The 27,213-nt window shown below is 61.5% G+C and overlaps 1 protein-coding gene across 1 annotated transcript; it reads right to left on the bottom strand.

Annotated features, from left to right (window-relative positions):
• Positions 1-167: 167 nt before the first annotated feature.
• On the bottom strand, positions 168-26,880 carry INTS3 (integrator complex subunit 3). Its single transcript, XM_014262184.2, has 30 exons — positions 26,525-26,880; positions 25,268-25,351; positions 23,884-23,967; positions 21,176-21,289; positions 20,436-20,520; positions 19,671-19,737; positions 17,974-18,118; positions 16,616-16,745; positions 15,936-16,033; positions 13,536-13,727; positions 12,811-12,898; positions 12,032-12,111; positions 11,837-11,928; positions 11,388-11,494; positions 11,123-11,239; positions 10,461-10,590; positions 10,108-10,162; positions 9,276-9,379; positions 8,702-8,746; positions 8,431-8,550; positions 7,303-7,456; positions 6,317-6,385; positions 5,021-5,096; positions 4,153-4,266; positions 4,004-4,052; positions 2,829-2,996; positions 1,579-1,679; positions 988-1,060; positions 715-874; positions 168-625 (listed from the first exon to the last, which is right to left on the bottom strand). The coding sequence occupies exons 1-30, from the start codon at positions 26,606-26,608 to the stop codon at positions 548-550; spliced, it is 3,063 nt and encodes a 1,020-aa protein (XP_014117659.1). The 5' UTR covers positions 26,609-26,880; the 3' UTR covers positions 168-547.
• Between the last annotated feature and the right edge of the window lie 333 nt (positions 26,881-27,213).

Here is a 27,213-nt window from a genome sequence, read left to right as displayed (position 1 = left end):
CGCCAGGGCCCCGCTGTCCCCCCGTGTCCCCCCCCTGTCCCAGATTCCGGTGGCCTCGGGGGGGCCTGGCAGTGTCACCGGCCCGGGGGAGCCGCGTGTCCCGGCGGGGCCGCACCGGGGGGGACACGGGGACACGGCCCCCGCCCCCCGCCACAAACCGGGGCCGCTCGGTACAAAACAGGAAGGTATTTATTGCTGCTTTCCTTAAAAACGCTTAGAAACGCTGAGGGACCCCCAAATCCCGCCGGCCTCGGGCGCTGATCCCCCCCCCCAGGACCCCCCCAGGACCCCCGGGGGGCTGCGGGGGGAGGGGCGGGGGCTCTTTCCCGGGGGGCAGGACCCCCTCCCCAAATCATCCTGGAGCAGCGACTCAGTTCCACCCTTTATTTACATTTCTGTAGGAAAATGGGGGTGGGGGTCCCCCCTTCCCACATGGGGGGTCCTGGGGGGGGGGGACACCGCGACCCCTCCCCGCGCTGGTGAAAAGGGGGGGTGGTCCCTGACCCCCGGGATTTGCTCTGGGGGGGCTCGGGGGGGGTCCCAGCCCTCAGTCACTGTCCGAGCCCACGGCCGAGGAGCCTTTCCTTTTCCTCTTGGCCGGTTTGGGTTTGGTGTCCTCTTCCTCCTGCAGGGACGGGGACGGGGACGGGGACGGGGTCACCACGGCCACCCCGGGGCTCTGGGGGGGTCCGGGGGGTCCGGGGGGGCTCTCACCGAGGCGCTGCTGGACCCCGACTCCTCCTCGTTGTTGGGGGGCTGCGCGGCGCTCTTGCGGCTGCGGGGGCTGGCGAGCGCCGTGGCTTTCCGCCGGCTCTTGGGGGGTTTGCTGGAGGAATCCTCGTATTCCTCGGCCAGGGAGAACAGGTCCGAGAACCTGGAGGGGAGCACAGGGGGTCGGGGGGGTTTGGGGTCCCCAGAGGGGGTTTGGGGTCCCCAGAGGGGGTCGGGGGGGGGTTTGGGGTCCCCAGAGGGAAGGGAAGGACTCACTTCATCTTGTGAGCCTCGTCACAGCTGGCCTGGACGTGCTGCAGCGCCTGCAGGATCGGGGTCTGGCTGAAAACTGGGAGAGAGGCGGGAATGGGGTGGGAATGGGGTCAGGGATTGGGGAATGGGGTCAGGGAATGGGGTGGGAATGGGGTCAGGGAATGGGGAACGGGGTCAGGGGTCAGGGAATGGGGTCTGGGATTGGGGTCAGGGAACGGGGTCAGGGAATGGGGAATGGGGTGGGAATGGGGAATGGGGTCTGGGGTCAGGGAATGGGGTCAGGGAACAGGGAATGGGGTGTGGGTTTGGGGCCTGGGACTGGGGCGTGGGCTTGGGGCCTGGGGCCAGGAAATGGGGTCAGGGAATGAGGATTGGGGTCAGGGATTGGGGTCTGGGATTGGGGTCTGGGATTGGGGTCTGGGGTCAGGGATTGGGGTCTGGGATTGGGGTCTGGGGTCAGGGATTGGGGATTGGGGTCAGGGATTGGGGTCTGGGATTGGGGTCTGGGATTGGGGTCAGGGATTGGGGTCTGGGATTGGGGTCTGGGATCGGGGAACGCAGCCCCAGCCCCACAGGTCCCGGGGAAGCACCCACAGTTCTGTTTGGTGTTGGTCAGGTTCAGCCGGAGGTTGTCCAGGTGCTCCAGGATCTGCTCCAGGGTCAGCTGGGCCAGCTTGCTGCTGGAGCTGCGCAGGCTGCGGGGTGAGATCCCAAAAAACCGGGATGAGACCCCAAAAAACCGGGATGAGATCCCAAAAAATGGGAATGAGGCACCAAAAACTGGGATGAGATCCCAAAAAACGGGGATGAGATCCCAAAAAATGGGGATGAGGCACCAAAAATGGGGATGAGATCCCAAAAAACCAGGAATGGGGGATTGGGAACGGAGGATTGGGAATGGGGTCCCCTGGAAGGGCGGATCAAGCCCTGGAATTACGGGATAAATCCTGCTCAGGGATTCTGCTGGAATTCCCGGGAGCTCCGTGGGCTGATCCCAGGGATCTGCAGGGATTAGAGCCAGATCCACCCCAGATCCCATGGGATGGGGAGAGCTGGGAATTCACTCTGGGAGCTGGGAATTCATCCTGGGAACTGGGAATTCACTCTGGGAGCTGGGAATTCACTCTGGGAACTGGGAATTCACTCTGGGAGCTGGGAATTCACTCTGGGAGCTGGGAATTCATCCTGGGAGCTGGGAATTCACTCTGGGAACTGGGAATTCACTCTGGGAGCTGGGAATTCATCCTGGGAACTGGGAATTCACCTCCACGGGGGCTGGCACAGGGAGGGGAGAGGGAAAATTCCTTAGGGGGGGAATTCTGTGAGAACGGGGCCTGAGCAGGGGGAAAAACCCTCCCCAAGCCCTTTGGGAGGGAATTCCCGGGAATGGTGTCGGCATTCCCGGCCCCCTTTGGGAATTCCCGGGAATGGTGTCGGCATTCCCAGCCCCCTTTGGGAGGGAATTCCCGGGAATGGTGTCGGCATTCCCGGCCCCCTTTGGGAGGGAATTCCCGGGAATGGTGTCGGCATTCCCAGCCCCCTTTGGGAGGGAATTCCCGGGAATGGTGTCGGCATTCCCAGCCCCCTTTGGGAGGGAATTCCCGGGAATGGTGTCGGCATTCCCAGCCCCCTTTGGGAGGGAATTCCCGGGAATGGTGTCGGCATTCCCAGCCCCCTTTGGGAATTCCCGGGAATGGTGTCGGCATTCCCAGCCCCCTTTGGGAGGGAATTCCCGGGAATGGTGTCGGCATTCCCAGCCCCCTTTGGGAATTCCCGGGAATGGTGTCGGCATTCCCGGCCCCCTTTGGGAGGGAATTCCCGGGAATGGTGTCGGCATTCCCGACCTCTGGCGCTTGCGGGGCAGGGAGTTGTTCTTGATGAGCAGGGCCTTGATGTGCTCGCCCAGGAGGTCGTCGTGCCGCAGCCCCCAGTGCCGCAGGATGCTGGTGGTGAACTGATCCTCGGGGTGGCACGGCCGGCTCAGCACCATCTTCACCATCTCCTCGCTGGGCCTGGCAACACCGGGACACCGGGGGTGGGAACAGCGGGAACAGCGGGGGTGGGAACAGCGGGAACACCGGGGGTGGGAACAGCGGGACACCGGGGGTGGGAACACCGGGAACAGCGGGAACAGCGGGAATGGGAACACCGGGACACCGGGGGTGGGAACAGCGGGAACACCGGGGGTGGGAACACCGGGAACAGCGGGACACCGGGAACAGCGGGAATGGGAACACCGGGAACAGCGGGAATGGGAACAGCGGGAACAGCGGGAACAGCAGGAACAGCAGGAATGGGAACACCGGGAACAGCGGGACACCAGGGGTGGGAACACCGGGAATAGCGGGAATGGGAACACCGGGAACAGCGGGAACAGCGGGAATGGGAACACCGGGACAACGGGGGTGGGAACACCGGGAACAGCGGGAATGGGAACAGCGGGAACAGCAGGAACACCGGGACAACGGGAATGGGAACAGCAGGACACCGGGAATGGGAACACCAGGAACACCAGGAACAGCGGGAACAGCGGGAACACCGGGACAACGGGAATGGGAACAGCAGGACACCGGGAATGGGAACACCAGGAACACCAGGAACAGCGGGAACAGCGGGAACACCGGGACAACGGGAATGGAGAACCCAACACACCCCCTGACCCGGGGTTCCAGGTGTCCCAGCTCCGGTGGGGACATGGAGACAGCCCCGGGGGCACCACGGAGCATCCCGGAGTGCCCCAGACCCCCTCGGTGTCCCCCAGACCCCCCCAGACCCCCTCGGTGTCCCCCAGACCCCCCCAGACCCCCTCGGTGTCCCCCAGACCCCCCCAGACCCCCTCGGTGTCCCCCAGACCCCCCCAGACCCCCTCGGTGTCCCCCAGACCCCCCCAGACCCCCTCGGTGTCCCCCAGACCCCCCCAGACCCCCTCGGTGTCCCCCAGACCCCCCCAGACCCCCCCAATCCCCCCAGCCCAGCGTTCCAGGCGCCCCCAGCCCATCCCAGGGAACGCGGCACTCACTTCTCCCTGCGGAGCTGCAGCAGGAGGCAGGACAGGGCCTCGGGATGCTCTGGAACGGGGAGGGAGCAGAGGCTGAGCCGGGGCGGGAATGTTCCCCTGGAATTCCCTGGGAATGTTTTCCCCCCGGGATTCCCCCGGGAATGCCTCACCCTTGTACTTGAGGTGCTGCAGGATGGGGATGATGGTCTCCAGGGGGATGTTGTGAGCCAGGAACAGCTGCCAGGTGCAGTACTGCTCAAAGGTCTCCCAGTCCAGGCTCTGAACTGGGATCGGGAATGGGATAACGGCGGGAGAACAGCGGGAGAACAGCGGGAGAACAGCGGGAGAACAGGGATGGATAACAGGGATGGATAACAGGGATGGATAACGGATGGATAATGGGACAATGGGAGAACAATGGGATAACAGGGATGGATAACGGGACAATGGGATAACAGGGATGGATAACGGGACAATGGGATAACAGGGATGGATAACGGGACAATGGGATAACAGGGATGGATAACAGGGATGGATAACAGGGATGGATAACAGGGACAATGGGATAACAGGGATGGATAACGGGACAATGGGATAACAGGGATGGATAACGGGACAATGGGATAACCGGGATCTGTCTCAGCCCCTTCCCGAGCTCTGGGCACCCCCAAACCCTCCCGGGGTCCCCCCACCCCTCGGGAACGGGGACGGAGCTCACGAGGCTCCCCGGTTAACCCGGCTTATCCCGCTGCTCCCAAAGCTGGATCAGGGAGAGCGGGATTTGCTCCGGGAACACCGAGGGACCCCAGCGGAGGCTGCGGAGCCGGGGCAGATTTGGGGATTTTCCCCTTGCCCGGCTCATTCCCTGCCTGGCACCGCCCGCTGCAGCCCTGGGATAAATCCCACGGTGATCCTTTAATGCCAGCGGGAAACCGAGCCCTGGGGACACCTCGGGAGCCTCGGGGCAGCTCCAGGGATCCCCTCTGGACACGGCTGGAAAGGGCCTGGACCGGCCCCGTTCCCGATCCCGGCACTCACTGAGGATGTTGAGCACGGAATCCTTGCGGAACATGACCAGGTTTCCCATCATCACGTGGCACACGAGCTCCTGGAGCTGGGGGGACAGGGACGGGCTCAGGGGGGATCCAGGGAACCTTCCCAGGCGGGATCCGGCTGGAAAAGCTCCCCGGAGCATCCCTGGGATGGGATGGGAGCCGGGGGTGCCTCCCACACGCACAGAGCCCACTCAGGCTCTCATCCTCCCTCTCCCTGCTCCTCTGGATCCGCTGGATCCCTGCTCCTCATCCCCTGGATCCTCTGGATTCCTCTGGATCCTCTGGATCCCTGCTCCTCATCCTCTGGATCCCCCAGATCCCCCGGGTCTGTGGAGCTCCGCAGGGAAACGCCTGGAGAAGGCCAGGAAGGATCCGGGGAGGATCCAGGGAGGATCCAGGGAGGATCCAGAGAGGATCCAGAGAGGATCCAGAGAGGATCCAGAGAGGATCCGGGGAGGATCCAGGGAGGATCCAGAGAGGATCCAGAGAGGATCCAGGGAGGATCCAGGGAGGATCCAGGGAGGATCCAGGGAGGATCCAGAGAGGATCCAGAGAGGATCCAGGGAGGATCCAGAGAGGATCCAGGGAGGATCCAGAGAGGATCCGGGGAGGATCCAGAGAGGATCCAGAGAGGATCCAGGGAGGATCCAGAGAGGATCCAGGGAGGATCCAGAGAGGATCCAGGAAGGATCCAGGAAGGATCCAGGGAAGATCCAGAGAGGATCCAGGGAGGATCCAGGAAGGATCCAGGGAAGATCCAGAGAGGATCCAGGGAGGATCCAGGGAGGATCCAGAGAGGATCCGGGGAGGATCCAGAGAGGATCCAGAGAGGATCCAGGGAGGATCCAGGAAGGATCCAGGAAGGATCCAGGGAGGATCCAGGGAGGATCCAGAGAGGATCCAGGGAGGATCCAGGAAGGATCCAGAGAGGATCCAGAGAGGATCCAGGGAGGATCCAGGAAGGATCCAGGGAGGATCCAGAGAGGATCCAGGAAGGATCCAGAGAGGATCCAGGGAGGATCCAGAGAGGATCCAGGAAGGATCAAGGGAGGATCCAGAGAGGATCCAGGAAGGATCCAGAGAGGATCCAGGAAGGATCCAGGAAGGATCCAGGAAGGATCCAGGGAGGATCCAGAGAGGATCCAGGGAGGATCCAGGAAGGATCCAGGGAGGATCCAGGGAGGATCCAGGAAGGATCCAGAGAGGATCCAGGAAGGATCCAGGAAGGATCCAGGGAGGATCCAGAGAGGAGCCCCTTCCCGGCCGGAGTTTCTCGCACCTGGAAGGAGTCGATGACGGCCACGATCATGTTCAGCAGCTCCCCGCTCCGCAGGGTCTCGTCCGGGAACTGGGAACGCACAAAGCCCGGCGGCTTCAGGGAGAGGCTCCGGCAGCGGGGTCAGCCCGCCCAGATCCCTGGAATTCCCCGTTTTCCCTCTGCTCCCTGCTCCAGGGCCTCGCACGGAAACACAAAATCAACCACGGCGGGAGCCGAGGGCCGGGAACGCCGGGAACGCCGGGAACGCCGGGAACGCCGGGAACGGCGGGAGCCGAGGGCCGGGAACGCCGGGAACGGCGGCTCCGAGGGAGCGGGATGGGCCAAGGGATGGATCCCGGGATTCGGGGTCACCCTGGGAACAGCCTAACCCACCCTGGGATGGATCCTGGGATTTGGGGTCACTGTGGGATGGGATGGGGACACCCCCGAGCTGGGATGGGATGGGATGGGATCCATGGGGTGGGATGGGATGGGATGGGGTGGGATGGGATCCATGGGGTGGGATGGGATCCATGGGGTGGGATGGGATCCATGGGATGGGATGGGATCCATGGGCTGGGATCCATGGGCTGGGATGGGATGGGATCCATGGGCTGGGATGGGATGGGATCCATGGGGTGGGATGGGATGGGATGGGATGGGATGGGATCCATGGGATGGGATGGGATCCATGGGATGGGATGGGATCCATGGGATGGGATGGGATCCATGGGATGGGATGGGATGGGATGGGATGGGATCCATGGGATGGGATGGGATGGGATCCATGGGATCCATGGGATGGGATGGGATCCATGGGCTGGGATGGGATGGGATCCATGGGGTGGGATGGGATCCATGGGATGGGATGGGATGGGATCCATGGGGTGGGATGGGATCCATGGGATGGGATGGGATGGGATCCATGGGGTGGGATGGGATGGGATCCATGGGATGGGATGGGGACACCCCCGAGCTGGGATGGGATGGGGACACCCCGGGCTCACCTCGGTGTAGATGGAGGGCGTGAGGAAGCAGAGCAGCCGCACGTCGTCCTCCTGGCACGCCTTCATGTCCATCATCAGACACGTGTGCAGCTCCCCCAGCTGCGTGGCCTGAGCGAACGACTCGTACAGCCCCATCCTGCCCAGCGCCGCCTTGCTGGGGACACACACAGCTGGAACAGCTGGAACACAGCTGGAACAGCTGGGGACACACACAGCTGGAACAGCTGGAACACAGCTGGGGCACAGCTGGGGACACACACAGCTGGAACAGCTGGAACAGCTGGGGCACAGCTGGGGACACACACAGCTGGAACAGCTGGAACAGCTGGGGCACAGCTGGGGCACAGCTGGAACAGCTGGGAGGGAGGAGCCACAGGAGAAGAAGGAGGAGCCACAGGAGAAGGAGGAGGAGCCACAGGAGAGAGGGAGGAGCCACAGGAGAAGAAGGAGGAGCCACGGGAGAAGGAGGAGGAGCCACAGGAGAAGGAGGAGCCACGGGAGAAGAAGGAGGAGCCACAGGAGAAGGAGGAGGAGCCACAGGAGAAGGAGGAGCCACGGGAGAAGGAGGAGGAGCCACGGGAGAAGGAGGAGCCACGGGAGAAGAAGGAGGAGCCACGGGAGAAGAAGGAGGAGCCACGGGAGAAGAAGGAGGAGCCACGGGAGAAGAAGGAGGAGCCACGGGAGAAGGAGGAGCCACGGGAGAAGAAGGAGGAGCCACGGGAGAAGAAGGAGGAGCCACGGGAGAAGAAGGAGGAGCCACGGGAGAAGAAGGAGGAGCCACAGGAGAAGAAGGAGGAACCACAGGAGAAGGAGGAGCCACGGGAGAAGAAGGAGGAGCCACGGGAGAAGAAGGAGGAGCCACAGGAGAAGGAGGAGCCACGGGAGAAGAAGGAGGAGCCACGGGAGAAGAAGGAGGAGCCACGGGAGAAGGAGGAGGAGCCACGGGGGAGAGGGAGGAGCCACGGGAGAGAGGGAGGAGCCACAGGAGAAGAAGGAGGAGCCACGGGAGAAGGAGGAGGAGCCACAGGAGGAGGAGGAGGAGCCACAGGAGGAGGAGGAGCCACGGGAGAAGAAGGAGGAGCCACGGGGGAGAGGGAGGAGCCACGGGAGGGCGGGGCCCGGGCTCACCTGGCCCGCAGGTAGTAGAGCAGGTGGTAGCCGATCTTGGGCTGTTTCTGGTAGAGCTCGGACAGCAGGTCCAGCAGCAGCGAGAAGCCGCTGTTGTCCTCCTGCATCTGGCACAGGTTCCTTGGGAAGAGCGGGAACGGCACCGGGATAACGGCGGGAACGTCACCTCCCCAGAAAAACCCCCCCGGGATTCCCACCCAAGGGAAACGGGAAACTCCGGGGATTTCTGGGATGGAGCCCGGAATTCCCGGGGATTTGGGAAGGGACCTACCGGAATATCAGGTACAGGGGCTTCCCCACGGACTCCTCCAGGGACCTGCGGGACACACGGACGCTCTGGGCTCCCGGGGAATCCCGGTGATCCCGGAATCCCGGTGTTCCCGGGGAATCCCGGTGTTCCCGGAATCCCGGTGTTCCCGGAATCCCGGTGTTCCCGGAATCCTGGTGTTCCTGGAACCCCGGTGTTCCTGGAATCCCGGTGATCCCGGGGAATCCCGGTGATCCCGGAATCCCGGTGTTCCCGGAATCCCGGTGATCCCGGAATCCCGGTGTTCCCGGAATCCTGGTGTTCCTGGAACCCCGGTGTTCCTGGAATCCCGGTGATCCCGGAATCCTGGTGTTCCCAGAATCCCGGTGATCCCGGAATCCCGGTGATCCCGGGGAATCCCGGTGATCCCGGAATCCTGGTGTTCCCGGAATCCCGGTGTTCCCGGAATCCCGGTGTTCCCGGGGAATCCCGGTGTTCCCGGAATCCCGGTGTTCCCAGGGAATCCCGGTGATCCCGGCCGAGCCCAGCCCTCGGGAGCAGCGGGAATATCCCCCCGGGAAAAGCCGCCAGCCCTTACTCCTCGGTGATCTCCTCCGGGAGAACCTCCCCGCGGAAGTGAGCCTTGAACAGCTCCTGCAGGCACGAGGCCAGCACCGACAGCTGCTCCGAGTCAAAATCCTCCTGGGAAAGGGACGGGAGCAGGAGCTCAGAGCCTGCCTGGCACAGGGAACGGACACGGGAACGGATCCCGGCAGCGGGGATCCCAAAACAAACACTGCCGGGGATCCCAAATCACTGCCGGGGATCCCAAAACAAACACTGCTGGGGATCCCAAAACACTGCCGGGGATCCCAAAACACTGCCGGGGATCCCAAAACACTGCCGGGGATCCCAAAACACTGCCGGGGATCCCAAATCACTGCCAGGGATCCCAAATCACTGCCGGGGATCCCAAATCACTGCCAGGGATCCCAAATCACTGCCAGGGATCCCAAATCACTGCCAGGGATCCCAAATCACTGCCGGGGATCCCAAAACAAACACTGCCAGGGATCCCAAAACACTGCCGGGGATCCCAAATCACTGTCAGGGATCCCAAATCACTGCCGGGGATCCCAAATCACTGCCGGGGATCCCAAATCACTGCCGGGGATCCCAGACCATTCCCAGTGATCCCAGACCATTCCCAGTGATCCCAGACCATTCCCAGTGATCCCAGATCATTCCCAGTGATCCCAGATCCCTGCCAGCAGCTGCTGGGGACATTGGGGCACCGGGAACAGGGAGGGGATCCACAGATGGATCCCAAGGGGATCTGGGTGTCCCCAGGGGCGATCCCAGGGATCCCAGACCATTCCCAGGGATCCCAGACCATTCCCAGGGATCCCGGCCATTCCCGGCTCCGTTACCTCCAGGACCTGATCCACGATTTCCTGCATCACCTCGCACTGCGCCTCCGTGTCACTGCGGCACAACAGGGACGGGAGATCCGCGTTACTGGGAGCACTGGGAGCACTGGGAGCACTGGGAGCGCTGGGACGGGGAACTGGGGCCGGCTTTGGGGTCGGCCCAGCCCGGAATTCCGGACTGGGATGAATTCCACCGGGAAAAGCAGGCGCTCAAAGCCAGGAATTCCACACAATCTCCGGGCTGAGCCAAGGTCTGCGGGGCAGGAGCTGGGAGCTCCTTCCCAAGCCCTTTTCCTGCGGGAATTCCCTCTCCAGGAGCTCCGGGAGATCCGTGGGGACGGGAGGGGCCCCACCTGCCCTTCTGCAGCTGCAGCACTTTGTCCTTCAGGGACTCGTCCAGCTGCTCCAGGAACGGGGTGATGTCCACCGGCTCCTCCACGATGGATTCCTTGATCGGGTGGAACCTGAACTCCCGCTTCTTCCCTGGGAACAGGGAAAGCCCCACGGGATGAGGGATTTTCCTCCTTCTCCCCTGGAGCCGGGCTCTGGGATGAAGGTGGGAATTGCCCCAGGCACTGGGAATGTCTGGGATTGTGATCCCGGCCCCGTTCCCAAACCCCACCCTCGGCCATCTCCACAATTTGGGATCCTGGGGCTCCCAGGTCACGTCCCCCGCCCCATCCCGGGCCTGCGGCCACTTCCCACTGCCGGGAAAACCCCCTGGAACTGCGGGAATCCCACAGGGATCTGAGCAGCGAGGCCGGGAATGGCTCCAGAGGGGATCTGAGCTGGGATCTGAGGCTGGAAAAGCGCTCAGAGCTCCTGGGAACGGCCAGGAAAGGGAACCAACCCTGGGGGCACAGATCCTGAACCGCTGGATTTGGGAATCGGCTCCTGCAGGAGGAAAGCCGGGATTCCCACCGGGATCAGCTCCCGGCCAAGGAGGGAATCGCGCCGGCAGCCGGGAGCTCTCCGGAATTCTCTGTGTCCGTGGGGAATCCCGGAGCTCCCTCACCTTTGCTGTTCAGCTCCTCCTCATCATCGCTGAAGGCGGCCTCGGCGTTGTCATAGCAACCGTCATCCTTCTCCAGGTGATTCTCCATCTCCATGGGAACCGGCTCCTCGATTTTCACTGGGAGCACGGAGCCAGGTGAGGCTCCCCCAAACCCGGGATGGGATCCCGCAATTCCCTAAATCCCAGCACGCCCGGCCCGGCCCATCCGGAATTCCAGGGAAAAACTCCCTCGGCGGATCTGCCAGGAGCCCCCCGCACTCCCTACCTTCGATGGGGGGCGAGGGAGAGCTGCAGAATTCCGGGAATTTCTCCCTGAGCATGGCCCGGAGCTCCTTGTCCAGCTTGGGGTTGTCGAAGAGCGGGGCCAGGTGCCTGCGAGGGACGGGGCAGGGATCGGGATCGGCCGGAGCCTCGTTCCCACGGGAATGCCGGGGGCTCCTCCCCGTGCCCGGGATCGCCACCCGCAGCTCCCTCGGGATCCCCTCCACAACCCGGGAATGGCAGCAGGGGCTGGGATTCCTGGGCTGGGATCCCCTGGATTGCATCCCGGGGCAATCCCGATTCCCTGACCCCACATCCCTTTTCCCTGGGGGAGCGGCTCCACGGGACACAACCCCAGGGTTTTCCACGGAGCTCCCACGGCCCCGGAGCGCCGGGAGCGGCCGCGTCCGTGCCGGGAATTGGGGAAAAGCCGGGAAAAGCCGGGGCTCTTACGCCAGGACTCGCTTCTCCACGATGTGGGTGAGGGAGTTGAACACGCCCTGCCGGACGTGCGCTTCCAGAGGGGGGTAAAAATTGGGAATGATCTGGAAGAGACGAGGGAGGGAGAGCAGGGTCAGGGGTCGGGAAGGGGGAGAAAATCCCTGCCAGGGCAGGGAATTCCCTGGAGAAGGAAGGAGGGGCGCTCACCCGGCACATGAAATCCAGCAGCGTGGCCGTGATGGCCGGGTGCGGCTTCATGGAGTGGTGCATGACCAGGATGGCGGGCTCTGGGGGAGGGAACGGCGTGAGACACCCCAGATCCCTGCTGGATCCACGGGATCCACGGGATCCCTGGGCTGGGATCCAGGGGATGAGGGGCGGCCGGGTCCAGTGCTGCCCGTGGGTCACAGCGATCCCATGGATCCCATCCCTGGGAACAGCCCATGGATCCCATCCCGGGCAGATCCCCCCGGATCCCAGTGCAGATCCCCCTGGATCCCAGTGCAGATCCCCCTGGATCCCAGTGCAGATCCCCCTGGATCCCAGTGCAGATCCCCCCGGATCCCAGTGCAGATCCCCCTGGATCCTGGGCAGATCCCCCCGGATCCCAGTACAGATCCCCCCGGATCCCAGTGCAGATCCCCCCGGATCCCAGTGCAGATCCCCCTGGATCCCAGTGCAGATCCCCCTGGATCCCAGTGCAGATCTCCCCGGATCCCAGTGCAGATCCCCCTGGATCCCAGTGCAGATCCCCCCGGATCCCAGTGCAGATCCCCCTGGATCCCAGTGCAGATCCCTCCGGATCCCAGTGCAGATCCCCCCAGATCCCAGTGCAGATCCCCCCGGATCCCAGTGCAGATCCCCCTGGATCCCAGTGCAGATCCCCCTGGATCCCAGTGCAGATCTCCCCGGATCCCAGTGCAGATCCCCCTGGATCCCAGTGCAGATCCCCCTGGATCCCGGGCAGATCCCCCCGGATCACACACCGATGTTCATGATGCTGTCCTTCTCGGGGTTGAAGAACAGCCAATCGTAGAACAGCGCCAGTTTGGCGTTGGAAGCCGCCACGTTGGACTGGAGGAGACAAAACCCCCGAATGATTCCATGAAAACGGAGCTGAGATCCCTCCGGGATTCCCTCAAGATCCCTGGAGATCCCTCCAAGATCCCTCTTCACATCCCTGGCGAGCTGCTGGGAATCAGCTGCTCCGGCCAATCCCCATCCCATCCCACCCCATCCCATCCCATCCTGATCCTGATCCCATGGATCCCATCCCAATCCCATGGATCCCATCCCGATCCTGATCCCGATCCCAATCCCCTGGATCCCATCCCCTGGATCCCAATCCCCTGGATCCCCATCCCCTGGATCCCAATCCCCTGGATCCCATCCCCTGGATCCCGATCCCCTGGATCCCAATCCCCTGGATCCCGATCTCCTGGATCCCATCCCGATCCCATCCCATCCCCTGGATCCCATCCCCTGGATCCCATCCCATCCCCTGGATCCCATCCCCTGGATCCCGATCCCCTGGATCCCATCCCAATCCCATCCCATCCCCTGGATCCCATCCCGATCCCATCCCCTGGATCCCAATCCCCTGGATCCCGATCCCCTGGATCCCATCCCAATCCCATCCCATCCCCTGGATCCCATCCCCTGGATCCCATCCCGATCCCATCCCCTGGATCCCGATCCCGCGGATCCCGACCGTGCAGGTGGTGAGCAGCCAGCCGATGATGGCCCAGCGGGGCAGGATGTCGGAGCTCAGCACCTCGTTGCTGGGGTGCACCACGCCGCAGATGTAGCGGATCAGGTCGCAGCGCAGGGATTGGCTGTCGGCCGTCGACAGGTACTGCCGCTGGAACCAGTCCTGGTAGCGCTTCTGCTGCCCAAAGCGCACCTGCACACGGAATTCCGCTGGGAACGGGCACCTCGGGCACGGAATTCCGCTGGGAATGGGCACTGCACACGGAATTCCGCTGGGAACGGGCACCGCGCACGGAATTACGCTGGGAATGAGCACTGCACACGGAATTCCGCTGGGAACGGGCACCTCGGGCACGGAATTACGCTGGGAATGGGCACTGCACACGGAATTCCGCTGGGAATGGGCACTGCACATGGAATTCCGCTGGGAATGGGCACTGCACACGGAATTCCGCTGGGAACGGGCACCGCGCACGGAATTACGCTGGGAATGGGCACTGCACACGGAATTCCGCTGGGAATGGGCACTGCACATGGAATTCCGCTGGGAATGGGCACTGCGCACGGAATTCCGCTGGGAACGGGCACTGCACACGGAATTCCGCTGGGAATGGGCACCGCACACGGAATTCCGCTGGGAATGAGCACCGCGGACACGGAATTCCGCTGGGAATGAGCACCGCGGACACGGAATTCCGCTGGGAATGAGCACCGCGGACACGGAATTCCGCTGGGAATGGGCACTGCACACGGAATTCCGCTGGGAACGGGCACTGCACACGGAATTCCGCTGGGAATGAGCACCGCGGACACGGAATTCCGCTGGGAATGAGCACCGCGGACACGGAATTCCGCTGGGAACGGGCACCTCGGGCACGGAATTCCGCTGGGAACGGGCACTGCGCACGGAATTCCGCTGGGAACGGGCACTGCACACGGAATTCCGCTGGGAACGGGCACCGCACACGGAATTCCGCTGGGAACGGGCACTGCGCACGGAATTCCGCTGGGAACGGGCACTGCACACGGAATTCCGCTGGGAATGGGCACTGCACACGGAATTCCGCTGGGAACGGGCACCGCGCACAGAATTCCACTGGGAACGGGCACTGCACACGGAATTCCGCTGGGAACGGGCACCTCGGGCACGGAATTCCGCTGGGAATGAGCACTGCACACGGAATTCCGCTGGGAATGAGCACTGCACACGGAATTCCGCTGGGAACGGGCACCGCGCACGGAATTCCGCTGGGAATGAGCACTGCACACGGAATTCCGCTGGGAACGGGCACCACGGACACGGAATTCCGCTGGGAATGAGCACTGCACACGGAATTCCGCTGGGAACGGGCACTGCACACGGAATTCCGCTGGGAACGGGCACTGCACACGGAATTCCGCTGGGAATGGGCACTGCACACGGAATTCCGCTGGGAATGAGCACCGCGCACGGAATTCCGCTGGGAACGGGCACCGCGCACGGAATTCCGCTGGGAATGAGCACTGCACACGGAATTCCGCTGGGAACGGGCACTGCACACGGAATTCCGCTGGGAATGAGCACTGCACACGGAATTCCGCTGGGAACGGGCACCGCACACGGAATTCTGCTGGGAACGGGCACTGCACACGGAATTCCGCTGGGAACGGGCACCTCGGGCACGGAATTCCGCTGGGAACGGGCACTGCACACGGAATTCCGCTGGGAATGAGCACCGCACACGGAATTCCGCTGGGAACGGGCACTGCACACGGAATTCCGCTGGGAACGGGCACCACGGACACGGAGCCGGGGTGGGAGGGAGTGCGGGAGGGATTCGGGGAGAAATCTGGGAGGGATTCGGGGAAAAATCCGGGAGAAATCCAGGAGGGGACTGGGGGAGAAATCCGGGAGAAATCCGGGAGAAATCCAGGTAGAAATCTGGGAGGGAATTCTGCAGGAAGGGCTGGGAACAAGCACCACACAGGACCCTGAGCCACGGGAAATCTGGGAGGGGATTCGGGAAGAAATTTGGGAGGGAATTCAGGGGGGATTTGGAAGGGAGTCCAGGAGGGATTTGGGAAGGGAATCCAGGAGGATTTTGGGGAGGGATCCATGGGGATTTGGGAAGGGAATCCAGGGGGATTTGGGAAGGGAATCCAGGGGGATTTTGGGAGGGGATCCAGGAGGATTTTGGGGAGGGATCCAGGAGGATTTTGGGAAGGGATCCATGGGGATTTGGGAAGGGATCCAGAGGGATTTGGGAGGGGATCCAGGAGGATTTTGGGAGGGAATCCAGAGGGATTTGGGAGGGGATCCAGAGGGATTTTGGGAGGGGATCCAGAGGGATTTTGGGAGGGGATCCAGAGGGATTTGGGAAGGGATCCAGAGGGATTTGGGAAGGGATCCATGGGGAATTACCCGCGAGGTCATGAAGAGCAGCTTGGTCTCCATGTCGGGGGTGAGGCGGCACGCCAGGAATTTGCGGGAGGTCCTGGACTGCAGGAGCTGCAGGACCCCTGGGCAGGGACAGGGAACCGGAATTTGGTTGGAAAAGGCATCCAGAGAAAGTTTTTTAGGGATCGCTAAGGAGGGGTTTGAGGGGGATTTGAGGGCTCCAAAGGGGTGGGAACGCCCCAAAGCCCCATTTCCCTGGAATTGCTGCGTCCAGGGAAGCGCCCAGGGAAAGGAACAATTTATGGGAATACCATTGATGGAAATCAAACAAATGAAAAAGAAAACCCCAAATAAAATCCATGGCTCTTCCCACGGAATGGGGAAACCAGCAGGAATTAAATCCCACGGAGGTGCCATTGCTGCAGCTCCTGGAATTCCTGATTTTTATGGAGCTTCTCCAGGCTCTGCTCACTCTGGACTCACCTTCCCAGTCCCTTAATTAAGGGAAATAACTCCGACCAACCCGGAATTCCAGACTGGTTTGGGCTGGAATCACCCAAAGATCACCCAGACCACGGGCAGGGACAATTCCCACCGGACCCACAATCCCAGGGAGGAGGAGGAGACGAGGGAAGCCCGGGGATCCCGGGAGGTTTCCCGGGGGGATCCCGGCTGGGAAATCCCGGGAAGGGAAGATCCCGTACCTGTGAACTGGGAGCTGAGCACCTGCGGGTTGTGCAGGATGTCCTTCCAGAGCTGCTCGAACTCCGGGATCCGCGCCACGTTCTGCAGCAGCCGCACCAGATCCCGGCCGATCATGAAGCAATCCATGAACTGGGAATGGGGAAAAAAAAAGAGGGAAAAATCCCGGTCGGTGCCCGGGGCAGGGGGATGGGAGCAGGGAAAGGAGGAATTCCCGCTCCTCCCACCCCTCCCTGCTGGAATGGATGGAGGGACGGGCAGGGAAGGTCGGGAGTTGTTCTGGAATGTTCTCCCTGGCAAAGCAAACAATCAGCCCATAAATCTGCCACCCTCCCCAGGCCTGCAGCCAGGCCCTGCCGGGGCAGCGTCGGGAACGGCAGGATCCGGGAGAAATCCGGGACAAATCCCAGCTCTGCGGGGTTCTCCTGCTCCAGCCGGAGCCAAACCAGGCCTGGAGCTGCTGCTGTGGGATCATCCCAAACCGCCCTGCCCAGGGAGGGATCCGCAGGGGAACAGGATCCCAATCCAAATCCCATCCCAATCCCATCCCAATCCCAATCCCAGAGCAGGGAGATGCAGGATCCCATGCCCATCCCTTTCCCAATCCCATTCCCATTCCCATTCCCAATCCCATTCCCGTTCCCTTTCCCAATCCCATCCCAATCCCAATCCTGGAGCAGGGAGATGCAGGATCCCATTCCCATTCCCATTCCCATTCCCAATCCCATTCCCACACTCACCCCCTCCCAGAGCAGGGAGATGCAGAACTCCAGAACCCAATCCCATCCCATTCCCAATCCCATCCCCAATCCCATTCCCATTCCCATTCCCAATCCCATTCCCAATCCCATTCCCACACTCACCCCCTCCCAGAGCAGGGAGATGCAGAACTCCAGAACCCAATCCCATCCCATTCCCATTCCCATCCCCAATCCCATTCCCAATCCCATCCCCAATCCCAATCCCATTCCCATTCCCAATCCCATTCCCAATCCCATTCCCAATCCCAATCCCATTCCCATCCCCAATCCCATTCCCAATCCCATCCCCAATCCCAATCCCATTCCCAATCCCATCCCCAATCCCAATCCCATTCCCATTCCCAATCCCATTCCCAATCCCAATCCCAATCCCAATCCCAATCCCAGGAACTCACTCTCTCCCGGAGCAGGGAGATGCAGAACTCCAGAACCCAATCCCAATCCCAATCCCATCCCCAATCCCAATCCCAATCCCATTCCCAATCCCAGGAACTCACCCTCTCCCGGAGCAGGGAGATGCAGAACTCCAGAACCCAATCCCAATCCCAATCCCATCCCCAATCCCAATCCCATCCCCAATCCCAATCCCAGGAACTCACTCTCTCCCGGAGCAGGGAGATGCAGAACTCCACCTCCTTCTGCCGCAGCGCCTGCAGCGCGGCCGTGCCGTGGTGATCCACGATCAGCCGCAGGTACGTGTACACGGCCATGGCCACCAGCAGGCTGCTCTTCAGCACCCACTCCCTGCAACCCAAATCCATCCTGGGATCCCCAAATCCATCCTGGGATCCTCCAATCCATCCTGGGATCCCCCAAATCCATCCTGGGATCCTCCAATCCATCCTGGGATTCCCCCAAATCCATCCTGGGATCCCCCAAATCCATCCTGGGATCTCCAAATCCATCCTGGGATCCCCAAATCCATCCTGGGATCCCCCAAATCCATCCTGGGATCCCCCAAATCCATCCTGGGATCCCCCAAATCCATCCTGGGATCCCCAAATCCATCCTGGGATCCTCCAATCCATCCTGGGATCCCTAAATCCATCCTGGGATCCCCAAATCCATCCTGGGATCCCTAAATCTGACCTGGGATCCTCCAATCCAACCTGGGATCCCCCAAATCCATCCTGGGATCCCCAAATCCATCCTGGGATCTTCCAATCCATCCTGGGATCTCCAAATCCATCCTGGGATCCCCAAATCCATCCTGGGATCCTCCAATCCATCCTGGGATCCCCAAATCCATCCTGGGAACCCCAAATCCATCCTGGGATCCCCAAATCCATCCTGGGATCCCCAAATCCATCCTGGGATCCCCCAAATCCATCCTGGGATCCCCAAATCCATCCTGGGATCCCCCAAATCCATCCTGGGATCCCCCAAATCCATCCTGGGATCCCTAAATCTGACCTGGGATCCCCAAATCCATCCTGGGATCCCTAAATCCATCCTGGGATCCCCAAATCCATCCTGGGATCCCGCAAATCCATCCTGGGATCTCCAAATCCATCCTGGGATCCCCAAATCCATCCTGGGATCCCGCAAATCCATCCTGGGATCCCTAAATCCATCCTGGGAACCCCAAATCTGATCTGGAATCCCTAAATCTGACCTGGGATCCCCCAAATCCATCCTGGGATCCCTAAATCCATCCTGGGATCCCTAAATCTGACCTGGGATCCCCAAATCCATCCTGGGATCCCCCAAATCCATCCTGGGATCCCCCAAATCCATCCTGGGATCCCCAAATCCATCCTGGGATCCCCAAATCCATCCTGGGATCCCCCAAATCCATCCTGGGATCCCCAAATCCATCCTGGGAACCCCAAATCTGATCTGGAATCCCTAAATCCACTCCCTGAAACCCCAAATCCATCCTGGGAACCCCAAATCCATCTGGGAACCCCAAACCCTCCCTGACAATCCCAAACCTTCCCTGACAATCCCGAATCCGCCCCAAATCATCGCAGCCCCCCGCAGGACAGAGCCCCAGGGGGGGAATCCTGCGGTTGGGAATCCTGCGGATCCCGCAGGCCCGGGATGAGATTCCCAGACGGAGCAGGAGCCGCCCAAACACCGGAAACTTCTTGGGCAATCGACTCTCCCAGAGGAAAAACCTCCCCCACGGCTCGGGAAGCTCGGGAAGGAAACATTCCCGGGATGCTGGAACCGAGCCAGGCCAGCTCCTCAGCCCTGAGGGGGATCTGGGGGGATCTGGGGGGATCTGGGGGGATCTGGGAATTGCGGGTTTGGGAACGCTCCCCCCTCTCCCAGCCGCGATTCCCGGCCGTACCTCTGCTCCGTCAGGATCTCCAGAACGTTCTCTGCCAGCCAGATGTTCTTGGCAGTCACGTCCCCACCTGGAAAAGCAGCGGGATCCGGGATCCAGCCGCGGGATCCCGGGGGATCTGCTGGGCGTGGGAGCCCCGGCCCGGGAGCAACGGGAACCGCGGCACCTCGGGAGGATCATCCCGGAGAGATTCCCTGCCTGGATGGGCTCCCGGGGACAGATCCTGCGGGATCCTGCGGGATCCAGCCCCAATGGGATCCAAGGGATCCAGCCCCATGGGATCCTGCTGGATCCAGCCCCAATGGGATCCTGCGGGATCCAGCCCCAATGGGATCCAAGGGATCCAGCCCCATGGGATCCAAGGGATCCAGCCCCATGGGATCCTGCGGGATCCAGCCCCATGGGATCCGGTTAGGATCCAGCCCCATGGGATCAGGTCGGGATCCAGCCCCATGGGATCCTGCGGGATCCAGCCCCAATGGGATCCAAGGGATCCAGGGACAGAGCCTGGATTTGGCTCTGGGGGTTCCCAGCTGCGGACAGACCCTGGTGGGCCCTGCCTGGAGCAAGTTCCAGAGGGATCCCGGCTCAGATCCCGAGGATTCCCGGCTCAGATCCCGAGGATTCCCGGCTGGGATCCCGAGGATTCCCGGCTCAGATCCCGAGGATTCCCGGCTCAGATCCCGAGGATTCCCGGCTCAGATCCCGAGGATTCCCGGCTCGGATCCCGAGGATTCCCGGCTCAGATCCCGAGGATTCCCGGCTCACCTGCGATCTGCTTCATGAAGGTCATGCACACCCCGTCCGCTCCCAGCACTCCGCTCTTCACCAGCTCCCGGAGCAGCCACACCAGCTGGACACGGAGACACCGGGATCAGCCCCGCCAACTTCCCGTCATTATTCCCATTATTCCCGTCATTATTCCCATTATTCCCGTCATTATTCCCGTTATTCCCGTCATTATCTCCGTCGTTATTCCCGTTATTCCCGTCATTATTCCCGTCATTATTCCCGTCATTATTCCTGTCATTATTCCCATTATTCCCATCATTATTCCCGTTATTCCCATCATTATTCCCATTATTCCCGTCATTATTCCCATTATTCCCATCATTATTCCCATTATTCCCGTCATTATTCCCATTATTCCCGTCATTATTCCCATTATTCCTGTCATTATTCCTGTCATTATTCTCATCATTATTCCCATTATTCCCGTCATTATTCCCATTATTCCCATCATTATTCCCATTATTCCTGTCATTATTCCTGTCATTATTCTCATCATTATTCCCATTATTCCTGTCATTATTCCCATTATTCCCATCATTATTCCCGTCATTATTCCTGTCATTATTCCCATTATTCCCATCATTATTCCCGTCATTATTCCCGTCATTATTCCCGTTATTCCCATCATTATTCCCGTTATTCCCGTCATTATTCCCGTTATTCCCGTCACCATTCCTGCCATTCCCGCCATTCCCGGGATGCAGGGAACGCCGCACCTGGGTCCTGCAGGTGTCCTGCAGCTTCAGGTACTTCTCCATCAGGATGTGGTTGATCTTGTTGAGGACGATGTTCATCCCGTCCCGGCTCACCAGCGCCAGGTCCCGGTAGCACTGCGGGAAAAACGGGAAAAGCGGCGTGGGAAGCGCGGCCCCGGGCAGGGAAGGGCGAATCCACGGATCTGCGGGATCAATCCTGCCCTCCCTGGGCGCGGGGTGCGCTTGAATCAAATTGAATTTCGATTAAATCCGGGTGGAAGGAGCCCAGGATCCCGTTCCCTGGGAAAGCCCGGCTCGGATCCGCAGGGAAGCGCTGGAAAAGCGGGAATGAACCCCCACGGACACAGGGATGTCACCAGCACCCACGGGACCGGCAGAATTCCCTGCGGGAGAGCCGGAATTCCTCCATTCCTGCCAGGCTGACGCGATCCGGGGGGCCGTTTAATTAAGCAGGGTGATTAATGAGGCTTCAATGAGCGGCCGGGCAGAGCTGACAGCCCCGGGGGGGAGGGACGGACACCTCGGGAACAGCTCCGAGCATCCCTGGGCTCCCATCCCGAGCATCCCTGGGCTCCCATCCCGAGCATCCCTGGGCTCCCACCCCGAGCATCCCTGGGCTCCCATCCCGAGCATCCCTGGGCTCCCATCCCGAACATCCCTGGGCTCCCACCCCAAACATCCCTGGGCTCCCATCCCAAACATCCCTGGGCTCCCATCCCAAACATCCCTGGGCTCCCATCCCGAACATCCCTGGGCTCCCACCCCAAACATCCCTGGGCTCCCATCCCAAACATCCCTGGGCTCCCATCCCGAACATCCCTGGGCTCCCATCCCGAGCATCCCTGGGCTCCCATCCCAAACATCCCTGGGCTCCCATCCCAAACATCCCTGGGCTCCCATCCCGAGCATCCCTGGGCTCCCACCCCGAGCATCCCTGGGCTCCCATCCTGAGCATCCCTGGGCTCCCATCCCAAACATCCCTGGGCTCCCATCCCGAACATCCCTGGGCTCCCATCCCGAACATCCCTGGGCTCCCATCCCGAGCATCCCTGGGCTCCCATCCCAAACATCCCTGGGCTCCCATCCCGAACATCCCTGGGCTCCCATCCCGAACATCCCTGGGCTCCCATCCCGAACATCCCTGGGCTCCCATCCCAAACATCCCTGGGCTCCCATCCCAAACATCCCTGGGCTCCCATCCCGAGCATCCCTGGGCTCCCATCCCGAACGTCCCTGGGCTCCCATCCCGAGCATCCCTGGGCTCCCATCCCGAACGTCCCTGGGCTCCCATCCTGAGCATCCCTGGGCTCCCATCCTGAGCATCCCTGGGCTCCCATCCCAAACATCCCTGGGCTCCCATCCCGAGCATCCCTGGGCTCCCATCCCAAACATCCCTGGGCTCCCATCCCGAGCATCCCTGGGCTCCCATCCCGAGCATCCCTGGGCTCCCATCCCAAACATCCCTGGGCTCCCATCCCGAGCATCCCTGGGCTCCCATCCCAAACATCCCTGGGCTCCCATCCCGAGGAATCGCGGCCGGAGGAGGAGCCGGGGGCAGCTGGAGCCGGCTGTGCCCGGCTGGGGACACTCGGGGGGCCCCCGGGGCAGATTTTGGGGTCCCTGGGGTGGATTTTGGGGTCCCCAGGACAGATTTTGGGGTCCCCAGGACAGATTTTGGGGTCCCCAGGACAGATTTTGGGGTCCCCAGGGCGGATTTTGGGTCCCCAGGACAGATTTTGGGGTCCCCGGGGCAGATTTTGGGTCCCCAGGGCAGATTTTGGGTCCCCAGGACAGATTTTGGGTCCCCAGGGCAGATTTTGGGTCCCCAGGACGGATTTTGGGGTCCTGGAGAAATTCAGGGATCCTGGCCAGGTTTGGGGGGAGGGTTCCAGGTTTTGGGGATTTTGTTTTTCCCGGCCCAGCGGATCCCAGGAACTCCTCGGGCAGGAAAGGGTTAACCCCGTCCATCCCAAATCCCGGCAGGAATCCCTGGCTGGCTCCAGCGGAGCCCTGGCAGATCCAATTATCCCAATTATCCCAATTATCCCAATTATCCCAAGTGTTCCGGAGCAGACGCGGCTCCGGGATGCGCCGGCACAACGCTCCCTGTCCCAGAGGAAAATTCCAGAGGAATCCATGGAAAGGGTCGCTCCAGGGGAGGGGGTTGGGCCTTTGGAAAAGCGGGAAGAGCCTCGGGAACAAGGACGGGAAGGGATCCTGGGGGGATTCAGCCCCTCCAGGGCTCCCTGGGAAGGATTTGGGAACGCCGAGGTCGAGCCAGCAAAGCCCCGGATCCAAGGGAAAACGGGATTCCCGGGAAAAGCGTGCTGTGGTTCCAGGAGGGGATTCCTGGGGCCGGGATTTGCTCCCAAATCCAGGATTGCGGCTCCCAGAGCCGAGCCAGGATGCGGAATTAAGGGAGCTGGAATGCTGGGAATCGGCTTTCCCCGGGATCCCAGCACGTTCCTCCTCCGGAGGATGAATTCCAGGAGCATCCAGGCGCGGCTTCCCGGAGAAAATCCCACTCCGGGAAAAACCGGGAGAAACCCTGACAGGTCCTGGGAAAAACCGGGATCTGCCTCCCGCGGCCAAATCCAAGGAATTCCTGGGGTGGGAGGGAGGCTGAGCTCCCTCCTCCCCGCACCGACCCCGGAATGTTCCAGCCGCGGAATTCCCGGGATTCCGGCCCTTTCCCAGCTCTCCCTCACCTTCTGCGCCTGGGCCGGCTCCGTCAGGACGAGCGTGAAGAGCCCCAGGCAGATCTCCTCGTGCTGGGGGGTCCCTTTGCAGATCTGCCGGGAAAATCCCAGATCCGCCTGAATTCCAGGCGGGAATGGAGGGAGGGAAAGGAAAATCCACCCCGCAAAGGCCCGGATCAGCCGGGAATCCCAGACATCCGGAGCATCCCGGGGTTATTCCAGCCGGGAAAACGCTCCCAGGAACCGCCCGGGGGTTCTGCTGCTCCAGGGGATTCCTGGGATGGGAATGGGAACGGGAATGGGAATGGGATTGGGGATGGGAATGGGAATGGGAATGGGAATGGGATGGAATGGGAATGGGATGGAATGGGAATGGGAATGGGAATGGGAATGGGATGGGAATGGGATGGGAATGGGAATGGGATGGGAATGGGAATGGGATGGGAATGGGATGGGAATGGGAATGGGAATGGGAATGGGAATGGGAATGGGAATGGGATGGAATGGGAATGGGATGGAATGGGAATGGGAATGGGATGGAATGGGAATGGGATGGGAATGGGAATGGGAATGGGAATGGGATGGAATGGGAATGGGAATGGGAATGGGAATGGGAATGGGAATGGAATGGAATGGAATGGGAATGGGAATGGGAATGGGAATGGGAATGGGAATGGGATGGAATGGGAATGGGAATGGGAAATGGAATGGGAATGGGAATGGGAATGGGAAATGGAATGGGAATGGGATGGGAATAAACGCTCCAGGCCTGGCTCCCTTTAAACTGGGAACAATGGATATAACGGGAATGGATAAACTGGGAATGGATAAACTGGGAGCAATGGATAAACTGGGAATGGATAAACTGGGAGCAATGGATAAACTGGGAATGGATAAACTGGGAGCAATGGATAAACTGGAATTCCGTGTGAAACAACAAACAGAATTTGGCTCTGTGAATCCTCGGGCTGAGGGTGAGAAGCTCCAGCTCCACTCCCAGTTCCCAATCCCAAATTCCCAGTTCCCAATCCCAAATCCCCAGTTCCCATTCCCAGTTCCCATTCCCAATCCCATTCCCAGTTCCCATTCCCATTCCCAGTTCCCGTTCCCAATCCCAGTCCCATTCCCAGTTCCCATTCCCAGTTCCCATTCCCAGTTCCCATTCCCATTCCCAGTTCCCAGTCCCATTCCCATTCCCAGTTCCCAGTTCCCATTCCCAGTTCCCGTTCCCAATCCCATTCCCAATTCCATTCCCAGTTCCCATTCCCATTCCCAGTTCCCAGTCCCATTCCCAGTTCCCATTCCCAGTTCCCGTTCCCAGTTCCCATTCCCATTCCCAATTCCCAATTCCCAGTTCCCATTCCCAGTCCCATTCCCAGTTCCCGTTGCTCACGTGGGCGTTGAGGGCGTCGTTGGCCTCGCGCTCCGAGAGCCCGCTGGTCAGCGAGGTGACGATCCCCACACAGCGCTCCAGCCTCTGGAACACGGGGAGAGACTGGGGAGACTGGGGAGACTGGGGAGACTGGGGAGACTGGGGAACTGGGGAACTGGGGGAACTGGGGAACTGTGGGGAACTGGGGAACTGGGGGAACTGGGGAACTGGGGGAACTGGGGAACTGGGGAACTGGGGAACTGGGGAACTGGGGGAACTGGGGAGACTGGGGAACTGGGGAACTGGGGAGACTGGGGAGACTGGGGAACTGGGGAACTGGGGAACTGGGGGAACTGGGGAGACTGGGGAGACTGGGGGAACTGGGGAACTGGGGGAACTGGGGAACTGAGGAAAGCGCACCATCCCGGATTCTCCCCAGCAAGGGCCGCTCCCAGGAGCATTCCCAGATCCCGGTGTTATCCCGGTGTTTGATCCCGGTGTTATCCCGGTGTTTGATCCCGGTGTTATCCCGGTGTTTGATCCCGGTGTTTTCCCGGTGTTATCCCGGTGTTTTATCCCGGTGTTTTATCCCGGTGTTTTCCCGGTGTTATCCCGGTGTTATCCCGGTGTTTTATCCCGGTGTTTTATCCCGGTGTTTTCCCGGTGTTATCCCGGTGTTATCCCGGTGTTATCCCGGTGTTATCCCGGTGTTTTATCCCGGTGTTTTCCCGGTGTTTTATCCCGGTGTTTTATCCCGGTGTTTTATCCCGGTGTTATCCCGGTGTTATCCCAGTGTTATCCCGATGTTATCCCGGTGTTATCCCGGTGTTTTATCCCGGTGTTTTCCCGGTGTTATCCCGGTGTTATCCCGGTGTTATCCCGGTGTTATCCCGGTGTTTTATCCCGGTGTTATCCCGGTGTTATCCCGGTGTTTTATCCCGGTGTTATCCCGGTGTTATCCCGGTGTTATCCCGGTGTTATCCCGGTGTTATCCCGGTGTTATCCCGGTGTTATCCCGGTGTTATCCCGGTGTTATCCCGGTGTTATCCCGGTGTTATCCCGGTGTTTTATCCCGGTGTTATCCCGGTGTTATCCCGGTGTTTTCCCGGTGTTATCCCGGTGTTTTCCCGGTGTTATCCCGGTGTTATCCCGGTGTTTTCCCGGTGTTTTAACCCGGTGTTTTCCCGGTGTTATCCCGGTGTTTTCCCTGTTTGATCCCGGTGTTATCCCGGTGTTTTCCCGGTGTTTGATCCCGGTGTTTTCCCGGGCCGCTCTCACCTCCTCCAGCTCATCCTTGGAGTCGAGCAGGGAGCAGAGCAGGAGCTTCCCGCCCGCTCCCGCTTTGCCCTTGGGCAGCTCCATGGCGGGCCCGGTGCCCCCGGTGCCCCCGGTGTTTTCCCGGTGCCCCCGGTGTTTTCCCGGTGCCCCCGGTGTTTTCCCGGTGCTCCCGGTGCCCCCGCCGGGACCGGGGGCGATTTCCCGGCTCCTTCCGCCGCCCCGAGCTCCGCCGGCCGCCCCGGGAGGGATTTCGGGGCTCAGCGATGGGGGCAGCCCCGGGGAGGCGGGGACGGGCCCCGGCTGCGGGGAACGGGGGCAGAGCGGCCCCGGCGCGGGGAGGGGCGCTCGGGCCGGGCGGTGCGGCGCTCGCTGCGGGGCTCGGTGCGGGGCTCGGTGCGGGGCTCGGTGCGGGGCTCGGTGCGGGGCTCGGTGCGGGGCTCGGTGCGGGGCTCGGTGCCGCCGCGGGCGCTCCCGGGCCGGGCCGGGCCGGTGGCTCCGGGCCGGGAGGAGGCGGCGGCGGCCGGAAGTTACCGGAGGGCGACGGAGGCGCTCGGCCGGAAGCGGAAGCGCCGCGCGAAGGGAAAATCCCGCCCCTCCTCCCCCGCCGACCAATAGAAGCGGAGAGCGGCCCTGAGTGACAGCTCGAGGGGCGGGGCAGGAGGGGCGGGGCACAGGGGGAGGCTCGGCCA

The sequence above is a fragment of the Pseudopodoces humilis genome, chromosome 31 (assembly GCF_049639895.1).
Source record: "Pseudopodoces humilis isolate 2021_Gansu_Grassland_sample_001 chromosome 31, ASM4963989v1, whole genome shotgun sequence".
Classification (NCBI taxonomy): domain Eukaryota; kingdom Metazoa; phylum Chordata; class Aves; order Passeriformes; family Paridae; genus Pseudopodoces; species Pseudopodoces humilis.
Note: the sequence above shows the minus strand (reverse complement) of the source record. Positions and strands in the feature narration are given on the sequence as shown.